Here is a 22,215-nt window from a genome sequence, read left to right on the forward strand (position 1 = left end):
TTTGACTCTAGATCTACGAAGGAAGTGGTTTATTTAACGACGCACTCAACACTTTTTATTTACGGTTATATGGAGTTGGACATATGGTTAAGGACCACACAGATATTGAGGAAGGAAACACGCTGCCGCCACTTTTCGATTAGCAGCAAGGGATCTTTTTATATGCACCATCCCATATACAGGATAGCACATACCACGGCCTTTGATGTACCAATCGTGGTGCACTGGCTGGAGCGAGAAATAGCTTAATAGGTCCACTGACTGACTGATCCCGACCGCGCATTAAGTGGGCGCTTTACAACTGGGCTACGTCCCCCCCCCCCCCCCCCCCTCCCCCGATCTACGATGCACTGGCTCACTACAACTGTACATGTGTTCTGTGAGCGGGACGTAGTCCAGTGGTAAAGCGCTCGCTTCATGCATGGTCGGTCTGGGATCTATCCCCGTCGTTGTGGCCACTGAGCTATCTCTGGTTCCAGCCAGTGCACCACGAAGCAAAGGCTGTCGGATGTGGAATCCTGTCTGTAAGATGGTGCACATAAATGATCCCTTGCTACTAATGAAACAAATTAGCGGATATCCTCTCTAAGACTACATGTAAAAATTATCAAATGTTTGACATCCAATAGCCGATGATTGATAGATCAATGTGCTCTAGTGGTGTCGTTAAACAAAACAAACTTTTTAACTTTTCCCAAATTTGAGAATTTGCTCCAGCACTAGGTGAGCAGATGTTCAAACCCCCGCCTCGTAAGCTTATGCAAATAACAACAACAAAAAAACAAACATTTAACTTTAATGAACAGATTTTAACATGGGGCTCAATTTGCATTCATTTACACTTTTTTCTCTTCTTCAGTCTTATAATCCGTCCCTTTTGCTTGACGGAATATCTACGAACAAAGCTGATGGAATCCAAGGAAAGCCTCAACTCCCTGGAATTTCTCTGGTATGTCCTTCCCATGACGATATACTGTCGACGGACCCGGAGCCGGGGGCACTTGCAGAGATTGGTCACCCACAGGTATTCCCTGTGCATCAGGGGAATATTGTTTTTATACGTCTCCACGATGCCTACGTCATACCGAGTCTCGTTTCCAATGATCTCCACGGAGTTGACCGTGACGCGGGAGACTGAAAATGAAGGAAGAAAATGTTTTATTTAAAGACGCACTCAACACATTTTATTTACGGTTATATGGCGTCGGACATATGGTTCAGGACCACACAGATATTGACAGATGAAACCCGCTGTCGCCACTTCATGGGTTACTCTTTTCGATTAGCAGCAAGGGATCTTTTATATGCAGCATCCCTCATATGGGAGAGCGCATCTCACGGCCTTTGATATACCATTCGTGGTGCACTGGCTGGAACGAGAAATGTTGTGTCTCTGTTGTCGGGTTATTTTTTCTTTTAATCAGAAATGCAGCAGACGTTACAAACGTCCTTAACTACATAATGTTTTCCACTATAAAACGTGTATTTTATTATTACCATTTCCATTAGTATTAAAAGTATTTGTGATGCTGCATGCACATTAACCTGGCTTTCGACCGTCTTGTTTGGCTATATTCCCCTCGAGAGTTCCTTTAATTACCTGTCCTGTCTATGAAAAATAAATACTAGTTTTAGATGAAACTGATAACAGCCGTTATGGTGTGCATTAATTTCAGTCATCCAAATCCATTTAGTCATTAAACAGCAATCGGCGGGGAATTAAAATTTGATTGCCGGTTAAATTTAGACAGAGCAATCTCAATAGCCTTTGTTACAGACCATGTTGTCGCTATGACTGTTACGACACAATGGTCTGTAACAGCCTTCATTCATCAACTCGTTATTACCGCGCTATTATTGGTATCCTATCTGGGGCAGGACGTAGCACAGTGGTAAAACGCTTGATGCACGGTCGGTCTGGGATCGACCCCAGGCTGTTACTTGTTCTAGCCAGTGCACCTCGACTGGTATATCAAAGGCCGAGGCATGTGTTATCTTGTATGTGGAATGGTACTTATAAACAATCCCTTGCTACTAGTGGAACAATGTAGCCGGTTTCTTCTCTAAGACTGTCAAAATTACTAAATGTTTTACATTCAATAGCCGATGATTAAAGGCATATTGTCACAGACCACTGACCTACTTAATGGTGTAATAAAGTATTACCTGAACAAAAATAATTTGATTTGTCCCTAAATGTACTTTATTCAACCATCTTTATAAACACCATACTCCATTTATTAATGACATTTTGTAAAAAATAATTGAATTATGGCAATGGTCCATAATTCAACAACTAAAATTGCCAAGAGGGATGACATGGATTTCACTCCATCATGGTTCAATTAAGGTGATGCGATAGCTAGATTTGGTTTCCAACAATTAATGTAATTTTTATTTATTATCCATTTTTAGAGAAATAAGGTCCTTAAATCCGTGGCAGTATGCCTTTAATAAATCAATGTGCTCTAGTGGTAACATATCTGTGTTAGCAGCATTGTGGGGTTATATATTGAAACTATTATTAATGTTCTGAATCATTACTGAATATGCATAAACCGAGTTAACAGCCCTCGAAATAAGTCGCGAAAGATAAGTCATGTTCCATATCGGTTACGTCTGGGTGTTTTTCCCGTAACCGATACTTCGTTCGCGATCAAATTCTTGTTCGCATTGCATTACTGTGAAAAATAGTATCCAAACGAAATCATATGACTTTAAATATTTGTATTGCATATATTATGGCGATAAAATTCTTACTGACATCGTTTCATTTGGGATGGGGTGTAACCGGATAGCAAAGAACTCGCATGACGCGTGATCGGGATCGATCTCCGTCGGTGGATTCATTGCGCCATTTCTCGTTCCACCCAGTGCACCAAGACTGGTACATCAAAAGGCCGTGGTATGTGCTACCCTGTCTGTGGAATGGTGCATATAAAAGATCCCTTTCTATTAATGAAACAAATGTAGAGGGTTTCCTCTCTAAGACTATAGGTCAACATTACCAAATGTTTGACAGCCGATAATCAATTAATCAATGTGCTCCAGTGGTGTCGTTAAACAAAGAAAACTTGTTTGGCTATTTTAATTGCATGAAGTGAGTCTACTAAACATCGAACATTTTTTACCGTTTACTTTCGATATTATAACTTAGGATCCTTACGTTTACACACCACCATTAATTACTCCATGCAGTCCAGTACAGTTTCTATGTCAGAATATATTCTGTGAAAAATACAGCACTGTCGAGATGGTCATGCGACTACTAATTTTAGGGAGTGCTCTCAACTGACATGTACCGTGTAAAAAATCTACATAGGTCGATCGCGAAATTTTTCAATTAATGGCCCCTATGCCTGAACGCTGCCTCGTGTTGCTGTTACGCAAGTGACACCATACCACTTGCACAGTTGTTATCAGTTAGTACTACATATAACAAGTTACATCAAACCAATGAGTTATTTATATACTACAGAGGTCGACCTACTATAATCATCAAAGAAAGATTTCAAAAGGCATATCAAAATTTTGAAGTATTTTTTAATGAGGAACTATTTCCTCAACCGGACTAGAGGTCGACCTACGTGTAATCATCAAAGACAGATTTCAAAAGGTATATCAAAATTTTGAAGCATTTTTTTATGAGGAACTATTTCCTCAACCGGACTATATTAAGCTGCTACAGCAAGTAACGACACGACAGATGGTGGTGTGTTGCCTTTAGTATGATCCATTCGTCCGGCGTTTAGAACTATCCATTTTGAACGTCAAACCTGTTTTACAATCTGACTGAAATTTCTACTCTTCATTAATAACCGATTCGGTTACGACTAACAAACACCATGTAACCGACGAAACCTATTCTGTGGGTCCAGTTAAAGTGACAGATCCTAGTTTGTAAACTACGGCGTTTTGTTTCTTTATTTTTTCTATTGAAATCGGACATTACTTAGGAGTTTATTGTTTAGATTATCCATTTCCGTACACCCGATGTGCATCTGTGTGTCGTGATGTTTCTAATACCACGAATTGCATTTTAAAAATATTTTTAAAAACGCACGTACCTCTGAAAAGTAACGGTTATGGAGACGAGCTTTAGTCTATTTTTAAGAGTATTTCCCCGTTTCAACGTCACAGATACATGTTCCACTTCATCTAAATGTGTTACAGGTTTGTAGATTAATCAAACTTAAGGCCGATTTCTCGTCGACCGCTCAAATATGCAAGGTTTAAACCCACGCTCACGATCACTCAAACCTAGTTAAATATAAACCACCGATCATTAAAGATCCCATTTCACGTGCGAATTCATTATCTCGCTCAGCAAAACCTGGCTGTTCCATGTTGCGTACATTTCATGTACCCCTTTATTGTTTCTTCTTTCTATCAGGTTATGGCAAAACATTGTAACAATTACAGTTCTTATGAACGGGAAATACTGATTGCTTTAATTGATGAACATCGGGATATAGTCGAGGATAAACAGAAAACAGATGGCAGAAGCAAAGGGGATTAAGAAAATGTCTGATCGTCAATAATCAATAAATATAACGCTGACAAAAAACACCCACAACCGAACAACCAAACAATGAAAGTTAAAGTGTGTTTTGTTTAACGACACCACTAGATCACTAGAGCTTTTGGAATGGATGAATGATACGGCACAAAACAATATCGGCTATTGGGTGTCAAACAATTGTAAAAAAAAAAAAGAGGTATGAATTGATGATCAACAACAATATAAAATTTAAAACAGTGTAAAGAGCTGTGCAAAGTTGAAATATCACAAGTATGTTAAAATGTGGTGTATATGAATATGACAGATAAATATATGAAATTTTAAATAAAAGTCAATATGTAAAAATTTCTAAATAAGTTGTGGGTGAAATCGAAATGATTCCAACACACTGTGTCTCCCAAATACATCTTTTCGCATCAGTTAAACCTGATTACACTCCACCAAAAAATGGTCAGTGAATGTGTCACACGATTATTTCATTCTTTCTCCACCGTCCACAGGAGGACAACCACTCTCTCAGGACTGGGTTGACAGAATTAAGCTTGTTTGTAACCGCAACGTTCCAATCATCTTGCCAAGTTGAAAAAATATGTTGGTTAATATCACGTTTAAGATCAGTGTAATAAATTAATAAAAAAACGCACCTTCGTATCAAACATCTCAATTAAGGAATGTTCCAGCTTCATATTTTGTATAGCTTAGAGACATCAAAGTGAGTCTCGTAATATATTGGAAGTCAAATATTTGGTAATTTTAACATGCAGTCTTAGAGAGGAAACCCGCTACATTTTTCCATTAGTAGTTATATTTTATATGCACCACCCCACAGACAGGATAGCCCGTACCACGGCCTTTGATATACCAGTTGTGGTGCACTGGCTAGAACAATAAATAGCCCAAATGGCCCACCGATGGGGATCTATCCTAGAACGACCGAACACCACGAGGACGTTTTTCCAAAGGGCTGCGTCCCGCCATCCCAAACAATTAAAGGCCTGCTGGAAAAATGTATATATCCTCTACCTAATAACTCTGATGATGATGTCACACGGAATGAAAATGGTGTGTGTGTATTGTATTGCAGTTACAACCCCTGTGAATTCACTATATGTGAAAATATCTTGTTTGGTACGATCTACCTCATCACCAGATGGAAATTATACGTATTATCTACATGTATGTGATGCTGCAATAGTCAAACTGTACGGACTATTTAAAATGAACCTGTTGCAAGAAACCTCCATATCAATAGTATTTGCTGCATGACTGTGATGTTATGGCCACTGTTTATAAGTTATAATTTATTGCGGAACATAATTTGATAAATGGAATCGTTGCAGGAATTCATATTCATTGTATGCGTAAAATGGGCCAGACTGTACATTAACAACACGCGGTACGTTTCACGATATGGCGATTTTATTGCAATATTTCAAGATCGTCGATATCTAAGCCGGCCATATTTCCATGGATCAAGACCTTAAACGCCGATTTGGAGGTTTACTTTGAACATGGTTTAAGACGATTTTGATCCAAGATTCAAATTTGATTTGCAACGAGAAATGAGAATTTTAGATGAGCCGAGTTTGAACCGAGTTTAAACCGCAAATGAGGTTTAAACCGGCGACGAGAAATCGGGCCTTAGTGTACATAGTGACGGGGTGAAACTAGGCTTTGCGACTTAACTAGATATATACGTTGACAGACTAAAACAGACATATGCAGTTAGTTTGTTTTGTTTAACAACACTACTAGTGCACACTGACTTATTAACCATCAGCTACTGGGTGTCAAACCGGAAACCTTTTTTTTTTGTAATTTTGACATATGGTCTTAGATAGGAAACCCGCTACATTTGTCTATTAGTAACAAGGGGTATTTTATATGCATCATCCCACAAACAGGATAGCTCATATTACGCCCTATAATATACTAGTTGTGGTGCACTGGCTTGAATGAAAAATAACCCACCGACTGGGATCGATCCTAAACTGACCGCGCATCAGGCGAACATTTTACCAATGGGCTACGTTTCGCACCTACAGATAAACAGGAAGGAAATATTTTATTTAACGACGCACTCAACACATTTTATTTACGGTTTTATGGCGTCAGACATATGGTTAAGGACCACACAAATACTGAAAGAGGAAAAACGCTGTCGCCACTTCATGGGCTACTCTTTTTGATTAGCAGCAAGGGATCTTTTATATGCACCATTCCACACAGGATAGCACATACCACGGCCTTTGATATGCCAGTCGTGGTGCACTGGCTGGAACGAGAAATAGCCTAATGGGCCCACCGACGGGGATCGATCCCATACCGACCGCGCATCAAGCGGGCGCTTTACCACTAGGCTACGTCCTGTCCCTCAGATAAACAGATACAGACACTCATAGACACACAAACACTCATAGACACACAAACAGATACAGACACTCATAGACACACAAACACTCATAGACACACAAACAGATACAGACACTCATAGACACACAAACACTCATAGACACACAAACAGATACATACACTCATAGGCACACAAACACTCATAGACACACAGATACAGACACTCATAGACACACAAACACTCATAGACACACAAACAGATACATACACTCATAGACACACAAACACTCATAGACACACAAACAGATACAGACACTCATAGACACACAAACACTCATAGACACACAAACACTCATAGACACACAAACACTCATAGACACACAAACAGATACAGACACTCATAGACACACAAACACTCATAGACACACAAACAGATACAGACACTCATAGACACACAAACACTCATAGACACACAAACAGATACAGACACTCATAGACACACAAACACTCATAGACACACAAACAGATACATACACGCATAGGCACACAAACACTCATAGACACACAAACAGATACAGACACTCATAGACACACAAACACTCATAGACACACAAACAGATACAGACACTCATAGACACACAAACACGCATAGACGCACAAACAGATACCGACACTCATAGACACACAAACAGATACAGACACTCATAGACACACAAACAGATACAGACACTCATAGACACACAAACACTCATAGACACACAAACAGATACAGACACTCATAGGCACACAAACACTCATAGACACACAAACAGATACAGACACTCATAGACACACAAACACGCATAGACGCACAAACAGATACCGACACTCATAGACACACAAACAGATACAGACACTCATAGACACACAAACAGATACAGACACTCATAGATACACAAACAGATACAGACACTCATAGACACACAAACAGATACAGACACTCATAGACACACAAACAGATACAGACACTCATAGACACACAAACACTCATAGACACACAAACAGATACAGACACTCATAGACACACAAACACTCATAGACACACAAACAGATACAGACACTCATAGACACACAAACACTCATAGACACACACACAGATACAGACACTCATAGACACACAAACACTCATAGACACACAAACAGATACAGACACTCATAGACACACAAACAGATACAGACACTCATAGACACACAAACAGATACAGACACTCATAGACACACAAACACGCATAGACGCACAAACAGATACCGACACTCATAGACACACAAACAGATACAGACACTCATAGACACACAAACAGATACAGACACTCATAGACACACAAACACTCATAGACACACAAACAGATACAGACACTCATAGGCACACAAACACTCATAGACACACAAACAGATACAGACACTCATAGACACACAAACACGCATAGACGCACAAACAGATACCGACACTCATAGACACACAAACAGATACAGACACTCATAGACACACAAACAGATACAGACACTCATAGACACACAAACAGATACAGACACTCATAGACACACAAACAGATACAGACACTCATAGACACACAAACAGATACAGACACTCATAGACACACAAACACTCATAGACACACAAACAGATACAGACACTCATAGACACACAAACACTCATAGACACACAAACAGATACAGACACTCATAGACACACAAACACTCATAGACACACACACAGATACAGACACTCATAGACACACAAACACTCATAGACACACAAACAGATACAGACACTCATAGACACACAAACAGATACAGACACTCATAGACACACAAACAGATACAGACACTCATAGACACACAAACAGATACAGACACTCATAGACACACAAACAGATACAGACACTCATAAACACACAAACACTCATAGACACACAAACAGATACAGACACTCATAGACACACAAACATATACAGACACTCATAGACACACAAACAGATACAGACACTCATAGACACACAAACAGATACAGACACTCATAGACACACAAACAGAACAGACACTCATAGACACACAAACACTCATAGACACACAAACACTCATAGACACACAAACAGATACAGACACTCATAGACACACAAACAGATACAGACACTCATAGACACACAAACAGATACAGACACTCATAGACACACAAACAGATACAGACACTCATAGACACACAAACAGATACAGACACTCATAGACACACAAACAGAACAGACACTCATAGACACACAAACACTCATAGACACACAAACACTCATAGACATACAAACACTCATAGACACACAAACAGATACAGACACTCATAGACACACAAACAGATACAGACACTCATAGACACACAAAAAGATACAGACACTCATAGACACACAAACAGAACAGACACTCATAGACACACAAACACTCATAGACACACAAACACTCATAGACACACAAACAGATACAGACACTCATAGACACACAAACAGATACAGACACTCACAGACACACAAACAGATACAGACACTCATAGACACACAAACAGATACAGACACTCATAGACACACAAACAGATACAGACACTCATAGACACACAAACACTCATAGACACACAACACTCATAGACACACAAACAGAACAGCAAAGATTATTGCATTCGTAATTTATAGTTCACGAAAGAGGATGTTTATTATGTGCTACACTGGACAGTACGGTTCACAGATGCGATGCTTTGGATTTGAACAGCACTGAACGTGTGAGCATCTTGTGGTACAGTGCTCGAAATAGGAAGTAAAATATGGTCTGCTGTTATTATCGGGGTTTTTTAATAACAGGCCAAAAAAAAATAATATGAGCAGCTAAGACAAAATATGGCCTGCCAGAAATAAGACAAAACGGGGTGAAGTAAAGGGTTCGGGGCAATGTGTGGGGAAGTTAGCACTGTAGAGCATTGTAAAATTAAAATGTCACACAATCGCGAGCTCAGCCTCTGTTAAAAAGAAAGTGATAGATCGTACGTCCTGAACAATTACCTGATATTTTTTGATAATTTTAACAGGTGAATTTGTATTTCACCTGCTATCTCTAAAGAAGGATTGTTTTTCGCTGGCCGTCTAAACTTTGACCTCACAATGAGCATTATATTTGAAATGTTGTCTTGAAATGCTTACCAAAATTACTTTTACAAAACTGTCGAATTCTGTTCCTTGTTTTCAGACATGGTCCACACTGGCCTATATTCAAACAGAAAAGAACATATACAGTTGTAAAGTTAGAGCGTATTGGTCAATTGATCATAGTGTTCTAGATGTCAACCATTGTTTTGTTTTTTTGTTTCCATATCTGATACATATTCTTCAGAAAACATTTGAAGATTGTTTTGTTTACTGACACCATTTGAAAGAAAGAAATGTTTTATTTAACGACGCACTCAACACATTTTATTTACGGTTATATGGCGTCAGATATATGGTTAAGGACCACACAGATTTTGAGAGAAAACCCGCTGTCGCCACTACATGGGCTACTCTTTCCGATTAGCAGCAAGGGATCTTTCATTTGCGCTTCCCACAGGCAGAATAGCACAAACCATGGCCTTTGTTGAACCATTTATGGATCACTGGTCGGTGCAAGTGTTTTACACCTACTCATTGAGCCTTGCGGAGCACTCACTCAGGGTTTGGAGTCGGTATCTGGATTAAAAATCCCATGCCTCGACAGGGATCCGAACCCAGTACCTACCAACCTGTAGACCGATGGCCTAACCACGACGCCACCGAGGCCGGTTGACACCATTTGATTAATTAAACAACAGTTACGGGATGTCAAACATTTCAAAATTCTGGCATAATCATCAGAGAATAGCAGCTACATTTTTAAATAGCATGAAGGGATCTTGTGTAAAGTTAAGGGAAGGAAGGAAATGTTTTATTTTACGACGCACTCAACACATTTCATATACGATTATATGGCGTCGGACATATGGTTAAGGACCACACAGATATCGAGGGCGGAAACCCGCTGTCGCTACATCATATCTACTCTTTTCCATTAGCAGCAAAGGATCTTTTATATACACCATCCCATAGACAGGATTGCACATACCACGGCCTTTGATGTACCAGTCGTGATACACTGGCTGGAGCGAGAAATAGCCCAGTGGGCCCACTGACGGGGATCAATCCCAAACCGACCGCGCATCAAGCGAGCATTTTACCACTGGGCTACGTCCGGCCCCTTGTACAGTTAAAATTAGTTTTATTTAACAACGCCATTAGAGGACACTGATTAATTAATGATCAACTCCTGACTGTCAAACATTTGATAGTTCTGACGTAAAGTAACCAGGGGAAAACCCGCTACACTTTCATATTTGTAGAAAAGGTCATTTATAAGCACTTTATCACGTACAGGACAACACGTATCACGTCCTTTGGTATACCAAACAGAAAGGTAAACAGGGCATAATTAAACAAACGCATCCTAACTTAGACAGCAGCTTCATCGACATCGCATTTTCAATTAGTTTGGGACAAGGCACGACATACCACGGTTTTTGAAATATCAGTCGTGAATCTCAAGTTGGGAATAGTCCACCGAAGACGTTCGGTCCTGTGACCCCTCGCACTTCGAACGAGCGCTCTACCAGTGACGTACACGAAGCCAATTAACCAGATGACTGTTGAAACAGACGAGTGCTATATACGTTAAGATTGATTTATGTGTAACAAATGAAGTCCTCTAAAACCGACTCAGATGTCAGAAAGACAAATGCTCCAAGAGCAAGTCGTTTACTTTGGACTCACTTCTCTCTCTAGAGAATACTACATGAGTGGTCGTTAGAAATTATTATCTTGTAAGTTGTTTCAAGGCGTGTCTATCGAATGAAAACGAGTTTGTTACGATTTCAAATAACCAATTGTAAGATGAGTGGTATGCTCGAGACACGAGAGTAATAGTACGGAGTAGGAGTAGCCTACTATGACGAGAGGGGGGGGGGGGGGGTGGGAGGGAGTTAGAAACAGAGCAAACGTTGTTAGCACTATTTCACATTACCTCTAACTCTAAACCTGTTCTGCTTTCTGTTTCTTCGATTCACGATAGCGACCTCGTTGTGGTGCGGTTGTCTTCGTTTAGCCGATTCCCGCCACTGTTCCGGAGTTGTCTCCCTGTACGTGTTTGATTTGCCGCCATTAGTCGTTCTGGTTCTACCTGAACTCTTGATTTCCTTCATAAGGATCGCCCATATGTCGTCCTCGGACAGCCGCGTGCTCGTGGGCGACTCGGTTGTGGAAGGTGCGGCTGTCGTGTCCGCGGCGATGACGTGGTTTCGCAAAGAACTGTTGACAGCAGATGACGTCCTTGCAGAGAGGGACTTATGGAAAAACATCCTGTTATGTACGTCATTTTCATTCTGAAAATAATATTTTAATCTTCGACAGATTGTCTTATTTACAGGTCGATAGGAACCTGGGGTGGGCGGGGTGGGTTGACACAGGCCCAACCCCTACACCATCCCGCAGACAGGATTGCACATACCACGGCCTTTAATATACCAGTCGTGGTGCACTGGCTGGAACGAGAAATAGCCCAATGGGCCCACCGACGGGGATCGATCCTAAACCGACCGCACATCAAGCGAGCGCTCTACCACTGGGCTACAGGTCGAGGGCGCAAAGCAAACTTTCTAGAGGGGTTCGGGGATATGCTCCCCTGTGAAATTTTAAACACAATATGTACTGAAAAGCAATTTCCTGCATTCTACAAGTAAAAATCATATCTGCCTTCTTATTTTTGTGGCATTTAACCATGTATTATGTCGGACGCCATATACCTGTAGTTAAAATGCGCTGAGTGTATCGTAAATTAAGACATTCCTTCCTTCACAAACCTTGACGTCACAATCTTTGAACTGTTTGTCGGAACCAGCACAAACAGATACAGCGGTCACTTCGTACTTGTTGTCACGCCACGTGACGCAGTGACGTAACCGCATCATCTGGCCTTGACCGCACGTGCTAGAGCACACGCTCCACGTGCCCCAACTGCTCCAGGCGGATCTGTACGGTATGTGTCTGATCTCAGACGAGGAACGAGTCGTGCTGTCATTGGACTGCTGGAAGCGGCAGGTCTAAAGAACAAGAATTAAAATAAAGACTTCATTTTCATTTCAACTTATTTTCGTGCTTATATCCAATTAAGGTTCAAGCACGCTGTTCTGGCCACACACGTCAGATATTTTGGCGCAGTCCAGGACAGAGTGTTAACTGTTAGTTGGTTAGTGGTTAGTGAGAGAGTCGGGTATAAAGTTAAACTTAAAGTCGGCTTTGTGTAACGACACCACTGAAGCACGTTGATTAATTAATCACCGGCTATTGGATGTCTAACAATTAGTAATTCTGACATGTGGTCATCAGAGGAAACCCGCTACATTTTTTCTTAACGCAGCAAGGGATCTTTTATATGCACTTTTGCACATACAGGAAAGCATATACCACGGCCTTTGTCCATTTGTGATGCACTGGTAAGAAAGAAAGAAACCCAATCAGTTGAATGGATCCACCGAGGTGGTTCGATGCTGCGACACAAGCACTTCAGGCGAGCACTCAACCGACTGAACTAAATCCCGCCCGTCATCGTCTACGGCTGATATGTATCAGCTCCCTCTCTGGGCGACTTTAACAACTCAGTGGGTAGGTGTAAGTCCACTACACTGACACTCTGACATTAACCACCAACAACTAACCATTAACCCTCTCTCCCGGTTAGACAACTCAGATAGCTGACGTGTGTGCTCAGGACAGCGTGCTGGAGTCGTAATTGGATATAAACTCGAAAGTGTGTATACATGAAATGAACGCTTTACGGATAGAGTTCAAAATGTTTCTGCTTAAAACTGTGACATAGGGCAATTGACCGGACGGTTAGTCTCTGTAGATTTGTCAGCAAAAAAAAAAAAATCAACTTGTTATTTCTAAGGGCATAGTTTTATAAATATATACTATAATAAATATATACTATATAAATATATACTATGCCACTATAAATATATACTATGCCACTATAAATGTATACTATGCCACTATAAATGTATACTATGCCACTATAAATGTATACTACGCCACTATAAATGTATACTACGCCACTATAAGTGTATACTACGCCACTATAAATGTATACTACGCCACTATAAATGTATACTACGCCACTATAAATGTATACTATGCCACTATAAATGTATACTATGTCACTATAAATGAAAACAAAAATTAACCTTTGACCGGAAGCCACCATTCAGCCTCGGGGCGGGACGTAGCCCAGTGGTAAAGCGTTCGCCTGATGCGCGGTCGGTCTAGGATCGATTCCCTATTGAGCTATTTCGCGTTCCAGCCAGTGCACCACGACTGGTATATCTAAGGCCGTGGTATGTGTAGTCAATGTCTGTGGGATGTTGCATATAAAATATTCCTTGCTACTAATGAAACAATGTAACGGGTTTCCTCTCTAAGACTATATGTCAAAATTATCAAATGTTTGACATCCAGTAGGCAATGATTAATAAATCAATGTGCTCTAGTGGTGTCGTTAAACAAAGCCTTCAAACAAACCATTAAGCCTATCTTTGAAATGTTTATGATATAGTCAACACTATTAATTAAGGGTCTATATACATGTATATGATAAACGAAAACCCCATTGCAGGGACAACATTTCTGAGTTCATCACTGTTTAACGTTTAGGGAATCATACATGATCCAAACCTGACAACACAATATATAAACACTAGCAACAACTCACTAAACCCTGTACCGGCACTTAACTAATTTTGTTTAGTATATGTTCGAAGGTTATATCTACACTTAGGGGCGGAACGTTGCCCAGTAGCAAAGGCCGTGGTATGTGCTATCCTGTCTGTGGGATGATGCATATAAACGATCCCTTGCTACTAACGGAAAAATGTTGAGAGCTTCCTTTCTAAGACTAGGTAAAAATTACCAAATGTTTGGCATCCAAAAGCTGATGATTAATACATCAATGTGCTCTAGTGGTGTCATTAAATAAACTTTATATATACACATTATCACGTTAGAGGATGCGCTTTTTGTCTCAAAGACAGGGACGGGATTGACCTGGGATCGATCCCCGACGGTGGGCCCATTGGAACATTTCCCAATTCAGGCAGTGCTTTTTAATTGGAGTTTAAAAAAACAACAAAAAACAAACAAACATAAAAACCGTGGTGTGTGCTATTCTGTCTGTGCGATTGTGCATACAAATGATCGCATTATCTATGTTGTCCTTAACCAGATATCTAATGTCATATAACCATAAATAACGTGTTGAGTGTCTCGCTAAATAAAATATTCCTTTATTTTTGTTTGTGTTGAGACAAAAACCGAGTGCACTGAGGACGATCGATCGTGCGATCTAACACACCCCAGGCAAGCGTTCTACCACTGACGAAAATACAATTATAACTCATTCTTCTAAAGTGTACTCACAGTTATTGAGAGAAGAAAAACCAAGATAAGACAATGTATTCCAGATATCGGTAACATCTCAATCCATGTTATATACTTCAGTAGGGTTTATTTTACACATCACACACCTATTCCCTTCACAATACAAATTGAGCAGGAAATGTTTTGCTTTTTTTAGGGGAGGGGGGCATGCGCATGCGCATACACGTTTGATAAATGTCCTTGGAAATCTTAGCTCTGTGTACAAGAAACATTGCTAAACAATGACAGATGATTTTTCAAATGAATAGAGCTTTTTCTGCGTGGCAAGCTGCATTCATTATCTAGGGAGGAAATGGTGGGGTCACACAAACGAAAAAGAATGAATGGATACTTAGCGCCACCACAGCACACAAATGAGTAGACTATCGTATGGAAATGATACAGAGAGAGAGAGAGAGAGAGAGAGAGAGAGAGAGAGAGAGAGAGAGAGAGAGAGAGAGAGAGAGAGAGAGAGAGAGAGAGAGAGAGAGACAGAGAGATAGACAGAGACAGAGAGAAATATATAGAGAGATAGACACAGAGTCAGAGACAGAGAGACAGACAGACAAAAAGAGAGAGACAGACAGAAAGAGAGAGACAGAGAGTGAGAGTTTTTATTACAAAAAAGGTTTTTATAGTAACATTCGGGAACAAATATAATGTTGTGGGATCGCTTGCATCAAAATGATACTAGTAATACATTTTTTTTTTAAATGATCTTAATCAATAACAATTCAACTATATTTCCACTTCTTTTCAATAAAAGCATTAAAGGGACATTCCTGAATTTGCTGCATTGTAAGATGTTTCCGACTAATAAAATAAAAATATATTTTAGGAAATAAAATCAAAATTAACCTAGTACAAATATTAAAATGATCACAAACATGTCTAATATACAGCCACTAATATTTTATGCAGAAAAATATATTTGATATGTAATTACAATCGTTAAAAAGTCTTTGTTAGTCGAAAGTATATTTAAAATTGCAGCAAACTCAGGAATGTCCCTTTAAAAATACGAATGTTAGTGGCAGTAATAATTGGAAAATTATAGAATTTAATAATGCGAATAATGTGTGATTTAAATATGTCGAGCGCCAAACAAAGTTAAATAAATAATAAATAAATAAATAAATAAATAATTAAAGAAAACAAAAGCAAAACAAAACAAAACAAAGCAAAACAAAAAACGTTTAAATAAAATAATATACGTAAATATCACATTGCATTACATAACATTACATTACATCACATTGCATTACATTACATAACATTACATTACATAACATTACATTACATTACATAACATTACATTACATTACATAACATTACATAACATTACATTACATTACATTACATTACATAACATTACATTACATAACACTACATTACATAACACTACATTACATAACATTACATTATATAACATAACATTACATTACATAACATTACATAACGACTCAAACGAGAATATAGACGATCCTTTGCAGTCCCTTTACTGACCCACCCACTATTATACATGATCCACCACCTGGACACTTCAACCGACAGGACCCTAACAGTATTACGTACAGCTTGTCCAACCAGTTATTATCTGAACGTGGGCATTGTCTTTCGAATAGTTCCCATTTCACACAATGTTGTCACGCAGAAAAACAAACTATGCGACGTCAGTCTTGTTTGCAAAATAATACGCCGATATGTTTGCCTTTGTTGTTTTTTCGTCATCCCATGAAAAGACTTAAGCAGTTAAATACGCGTATCAATTCTCGAAACGCGTAGGCTATCTCGAAGTGTGATCGTTCCGGGCTGCGGCGGAACACAACGCTTCTTCTACGCGGAAGAAAAACAAAGGAAACAGCTGCTCAAATCCGACGTATTTCTAAAGGTTGGACTATACCAATTCAAATCCCATAGGCGACCATGTTAACGTTTGTGTTTAAAAACACTATATGCAATATATCAACCAAACTGTGACCCATAAATATCAGTACTACAACCCCTACCTCAAAGTATTAACTGCAGAAAATGGTACCTTTCATGGCTCATTTTCGGTATAACCAGATGTTTCTGCAACACCCCTAGTTTCGCACAAAATTTTAGTACTTTTTTTTACAGGTACCCCATACATGTTCCAAGCACAAGGCTACTTGACACGGTGGTACTACATCAAATAAAATTGCATACATTTTTAGCCCAGATGAAACTAATTGTTTTTACAACCAACACACTCACATTTATAACCAATCACAGGACTTGTGGTGTTAACTTCTCTATCAAAAGTTCGGTACACCTCGAACTTCGACCCAGCCGGAAATTAATTGGTATAGTGCAACCTATACTGATAACATACATGTTTCAAAAGGTGGTGAATCATGTGTTTTTATGACAACCAGGATCTGGTGTCTTCTGACATAAACTGACAACCTCACTGAAACTGTTGTTTCTACAGTGCAACCTAATTTAATGTACACCTCACAAAACACATGTATTTTGTACAGTTTTGTACAAATGCAATATGTCATATTTGAAAAAATAATTTTTTTAAAAATAATACTCCTGAAGATATTTATTGTCAGATGTGTGTGTGTGCTCAGCTATATATGTAGAGACAGCATGGCTATTCAGAGTACCTCAACTACTTAAACTTATTCCATTGAAACACATGTACTTGACTGACCCCCAGATTATGAAGACCTCAATAGGCACATCAAAGAAATATCAGTATTAAAAAAATACAATGTCTGAGGAAGGAAAAACCAACATGACTGCATCTGTATGAAGTAATGACTTAATGTCCTGCACATCACTGTTGGAAGAAAATCCTGTATGCTGAGTGTGGGCATCTTCAAGTTACCATGTGCGGGAATTTCAAATCCATCAGCTATGCAGATTTTCAAATTGGACCATCAAAACCATTGGCAGCCACCAATATTCCTGACTATATTTTATGTATACCCTACTGTAGTTGGAGGTTTTAAAAATTTGTAATATCTGGAATTATCATGCAGCTTTCGCATATTTATTTTTGATTCATTACTAAAAAAACCTGTTTTTAAGTGACATAATTACCCGAACATCTATTTTATTGCATTATTTTCTAATCCAGATCAATACAATATGTATATTGGATGTATTCCTACAATCTGTAATCCAGCATATCATTTAGCTATTAACATTGGATAATACAGCATTAACAATAAAATAAATCATCAAATTACACCAAGGTAGATAATCAAATCTGGAAAAATTGGTTCCAAATCTAGTATACACTTAAAATACACTTCATGGGAGCAAACTAAGTGATTATTTTAAAAAAAGATTTGATCTGGAGACCTAAAGATGTGTTTAACAAGCTTATTGTTATGTATAAATGAGAACAGAAGGCACAATAGTGACAAAATTTTTAATTATGGCTTTGGTAAAAAAATTCTTCAAAGTAAAAATTTTTTTCCCCTAAAACTACAAATTTGTCTAAAATATGACTTAGCACCCTATAAATATGCCAAAAGGACAATAAAAATCAAGGTCTTTAAAAAGTTAAGCTATCAGAAGTACACACATGAAACATTAACTATGTTTATAGAAGTTAAAGACATTATCCCAATATTGGCACATGTTATTTTTAATATAAAAATAAATTGCTATTAAAATCTAAGTTCAGACTGCCTAGATATATTAACATATTTAAGAGCAGTTGTATATGGCAAGTCAAACACCATGTAAATAAGAACATTCAAATCTGTATAGTATGAATTATAGGCCAAAACCAACTTTTCCTCAGTGCTAATTTTTGTTCAAACTCCATTCAGGGCTATGTACAGTAATTATTGTCAAGGTCAAGGTCATTGTGAACTTGCATGGCCGAGTGACGGCTAATTAATCAAATAGTGTAGTTTAATTTAATTAAATCACAAAAATCATAATCTTTTTTATTATGCACTGAATATGTGCTATAGGTTGGACTATACCAATTCAAATCCCATAGGCGACCATGTTAACGTTTGTGTTTAAAAACACTATATGCAATATATCAACCAAACTGTGACCCATAAATATCAGTACTACAACCCCTACCTCAAAGTATTAACTGCAGAAAATGGTACCTTTCATGGCTCATTTTCGGTATAACCAGATGTTTCTGCAACACCCCTAGTTTCGCACAAAATTTTAGTACTTTTTTTTACAGGTACCCCATACATGTTCCAAGCACAAGGCTACTTGACACGGTGGTACTACATCAAATAAAATTGCATACATTTTTAGCCCAGATGAAACTAATTGTTTTTACAACCAACACACTCACATTTATAACCAATCACAGGACTTGTGGTGTTAACTTCTCTATCAAAAGTTCGGTACACCTCGAACTTCGACCCAGCCGGAAATTAATTGGTATAGTGCAACCTAAAGCCGGTCACTGACAATGATAGTTGTTTGGCCACACAGAGCGACCCAGCCTCACAACAGAGGTAGTTGAAAATTGTTCATCTTTATAAATCGACATGTCTTTTGTTTGTTTTTGGTTTTTTAAATATCCCAAATATCTTATAATTTGTTTATATACACGCACACACATATCTTATTTTGTTTATACAATATTTGGTACGGAGAGACACAGAGAGAGAGAGAGAGAGAGAGAGAGAGAGAGAGAGAGAGAGAGAGAGAGAGAGAGAGAGAGAGAGAGAGAGTTCCTCTCTCTCTGTTTCTCTCTCTCTCTCTCTCTCTCTCTCTCTCTCTCTCTCTCTCTCTCTCTCTCTCTCTCTCTCTCTATCTATCTAATATATGCAGCTCGTTCTCTTTCTTTCCTCTTTCTATGCTTTATTCCTCTGTCTGTCCGTCTGTCTCTGTATGTCTGTCTCTGTCTGTATCTCTCTCTCTCTCTGTCTGTATCTCTCTCTCTCTCTCTCTCTCTCTCTCTCTCTCTCTCTCTCTCTCTCTCTCTCTCTCTCTCTCTCTCTCTCTCTCTCTCTCTCTCTCTCTCAAGATAATCATATGTTACACACTAACTAACCGATATCCTTAGTTTATATAAATGCACTCAGGTGTGGTTAAACGAATAGTCCTCGCCTCTTTTCCTTTTCGCCTGGCTGATTTCCAAATTGTTTCTCATGATCACGTCTTATTGTCTTTTTATCTACGGCACGTACTTTATTTACAGGAACATGATTTGCTGCTGGATGCACGCACCTAATAACCGCTGATGATCAATGGAGAGACAGATGGTCGCAACCTGTCATGAAATAAAACTAATTACGTGTATGTACGGCTATCATCAGGCGCTGTAAACAATCCAGATGTGTGATAACAAACGATTCGATAAATTGCGGTTCATCAATATTGCAATTCGTTAACTAATAATATGGGTTTCGAAACAAACTAGATACGCCAGCAGGTCCGTATAATATGTTTATGCTCGGGGAGTGTGGAGGGTGGGGAATGTGTGCGGTTGGCGGGGACAGTGATAACAACATTGGCGAATACCAGATAAATTAGTATTATCCGAATTTCTGAATTATTCGGTGTAAAACTTAGCAGGGTGGCTTTACCAAAGGGAATATGGTGTTAACAGTGGACAGTGGCGATAACTAGGGACTCGGCGACGATAACTAGAGACAAGGTGACGATAACAAGGGACATATTGGCGATAACTCGGGACAAGGTTGACGATAACTAGGGACAAGGTGACGATAACTCGGGACAAGTTGACGATAACTCAGGACAAGGTGACGATAACTAGGGACAGGGTGACGATAACTCGGGACAAGTTGGCGATAACTACGGACAAGGTGACGATAACTAGGGACAAGTTGGCGATATCTCGGGACAAGGTGGCGATAACTAGGGACAAGGTGACGATAACTCGGGACAAGGTGACGATACCTCAGGACAAGTTGGCGATAACTAGGGACAAGGTGTCGATAACTAGGGACAATTTGGCGATAACTAGTGACAAGGTGACGATAACTAGGGACAAGTTGGCGATAACTTGGGACAAGTTGGCGATAACTAGGGACAAGGTGACGATAACTAGGGACAAGGTGACAATAACTCGGGATAAGTTGCCGATAACTAGGGACAAGGTGTCGATAACTAGGGACAAGGTGACGATAACTAGGGATAAGTTGGCGATAACTTGGGACAAGTTGGCGATAACTAGGGACAAGGTGACGATAACTAGGGACAAGGTGACAATAACTCGGGATAAGTTGCCGATAACTAGGGACAAGTTGGCGATAACTAGGGACAAGGTGACGATAACTAGGGATAAGTTGGCGATAACTAGGGACAAGGTGACGATAACTCAGGACAAGTTGGCGATAACTAGGGACAAGGTGACGATAACTAGGGACAAGTTGGCACTATTTACTATTTAGTTGGCTAACAAATGAAAAACATCACTAGCCAACTCAGGATTGTTGCCAGGCAACATATATGTGTAAGGGCATTCTTACAGAGATATAGCGTGATACAAACCTTTTCTTAATACCAAAACCTTCTTTAACAGCGTATCCCCGTAGCCCAGTGGTAAAGCGCTCGTTTGATGCGCGGTCGGTCTGGAATCGATCCCCATCGTTGGGCCCATTGGGCTATTTCTCGTTCTCCCCCATCACCCCCCGACACACACACACAAACACACTACTATATATATAAATAAACCAAATGTGCTTGTAAACCCTTCCCCCCCCCCCCCCCCACCAACTTGGGCGGGTGTGACCCACTTCATATATCGTTGCTAAGGTAATAAAAACAGAGAGAGAGAGTGAGAGAGAGAGAGAGAGAGAGAGAGAGAGA

At 39.4% G+C, this 22,215-nt stretch overlaps 2 protein-coding genes across 2 annotated transcripts; one reads left to right on the plus strand and one right to left on the minus strand.

The window, feature by feature from the left end:
• Positions 1–783: 783 nt before the first annotated feature.
• On the minus strand, positions 784–15,564 carry LOC121376480. Its single transcript, XM_041504363.1, has 5 exons — positions 15,418–15,564; positions 12,807–13,046; positions 11,972–12,329; positions 10,087–10,149; positions 784–1,134 (listed from the first exon to the last, which is right to left on the minus strand). Exons 1-5 carry the CDS (start codon positions 15,472–15,474, stop codon positions 833–835), a joined length of 1,020 nt encoding a protein of 339 aa, XP_041360297.1. The 5' UTR covers positions 15,475–15,564; the 3' UTR covers positions 784–832.
• A 5,262-nt stretch (positions 15,565–20,826) lies between these two features.
• On the plus strand, positions 20,827–21,797 carry LOC121379084. Its single transcript, XM_041507550.1, has 2 exons — positions 20,827–20,852; positions 21,098–21,797. The coding sequence occupies exons 1-2, from the start codon at positions 20,827–20,829 to the stop codon at positions 21,795–21,797; spliced, it is 726 nt and encodes a 241-aa protein (XP_041363484.1).
• Positions 21,798–22,215: the final 418 nt, after the last annotated feature.

This window comes from Gigantopelta aegis, chromosome 2 (assembly GCF_016097555.1).
Source record: "Gigantopelta aegis isolate Gae_Host chromosome 2, Gae_host_genome, whole genome shotgun sequence".
Classification (NCBI taxonomy): Eukaryota; Metazoa; Mollusca; class Gastropoda; order Neomphalida; family Peltospiridae; genus Gigantopelta; species Gigantopelta aegis.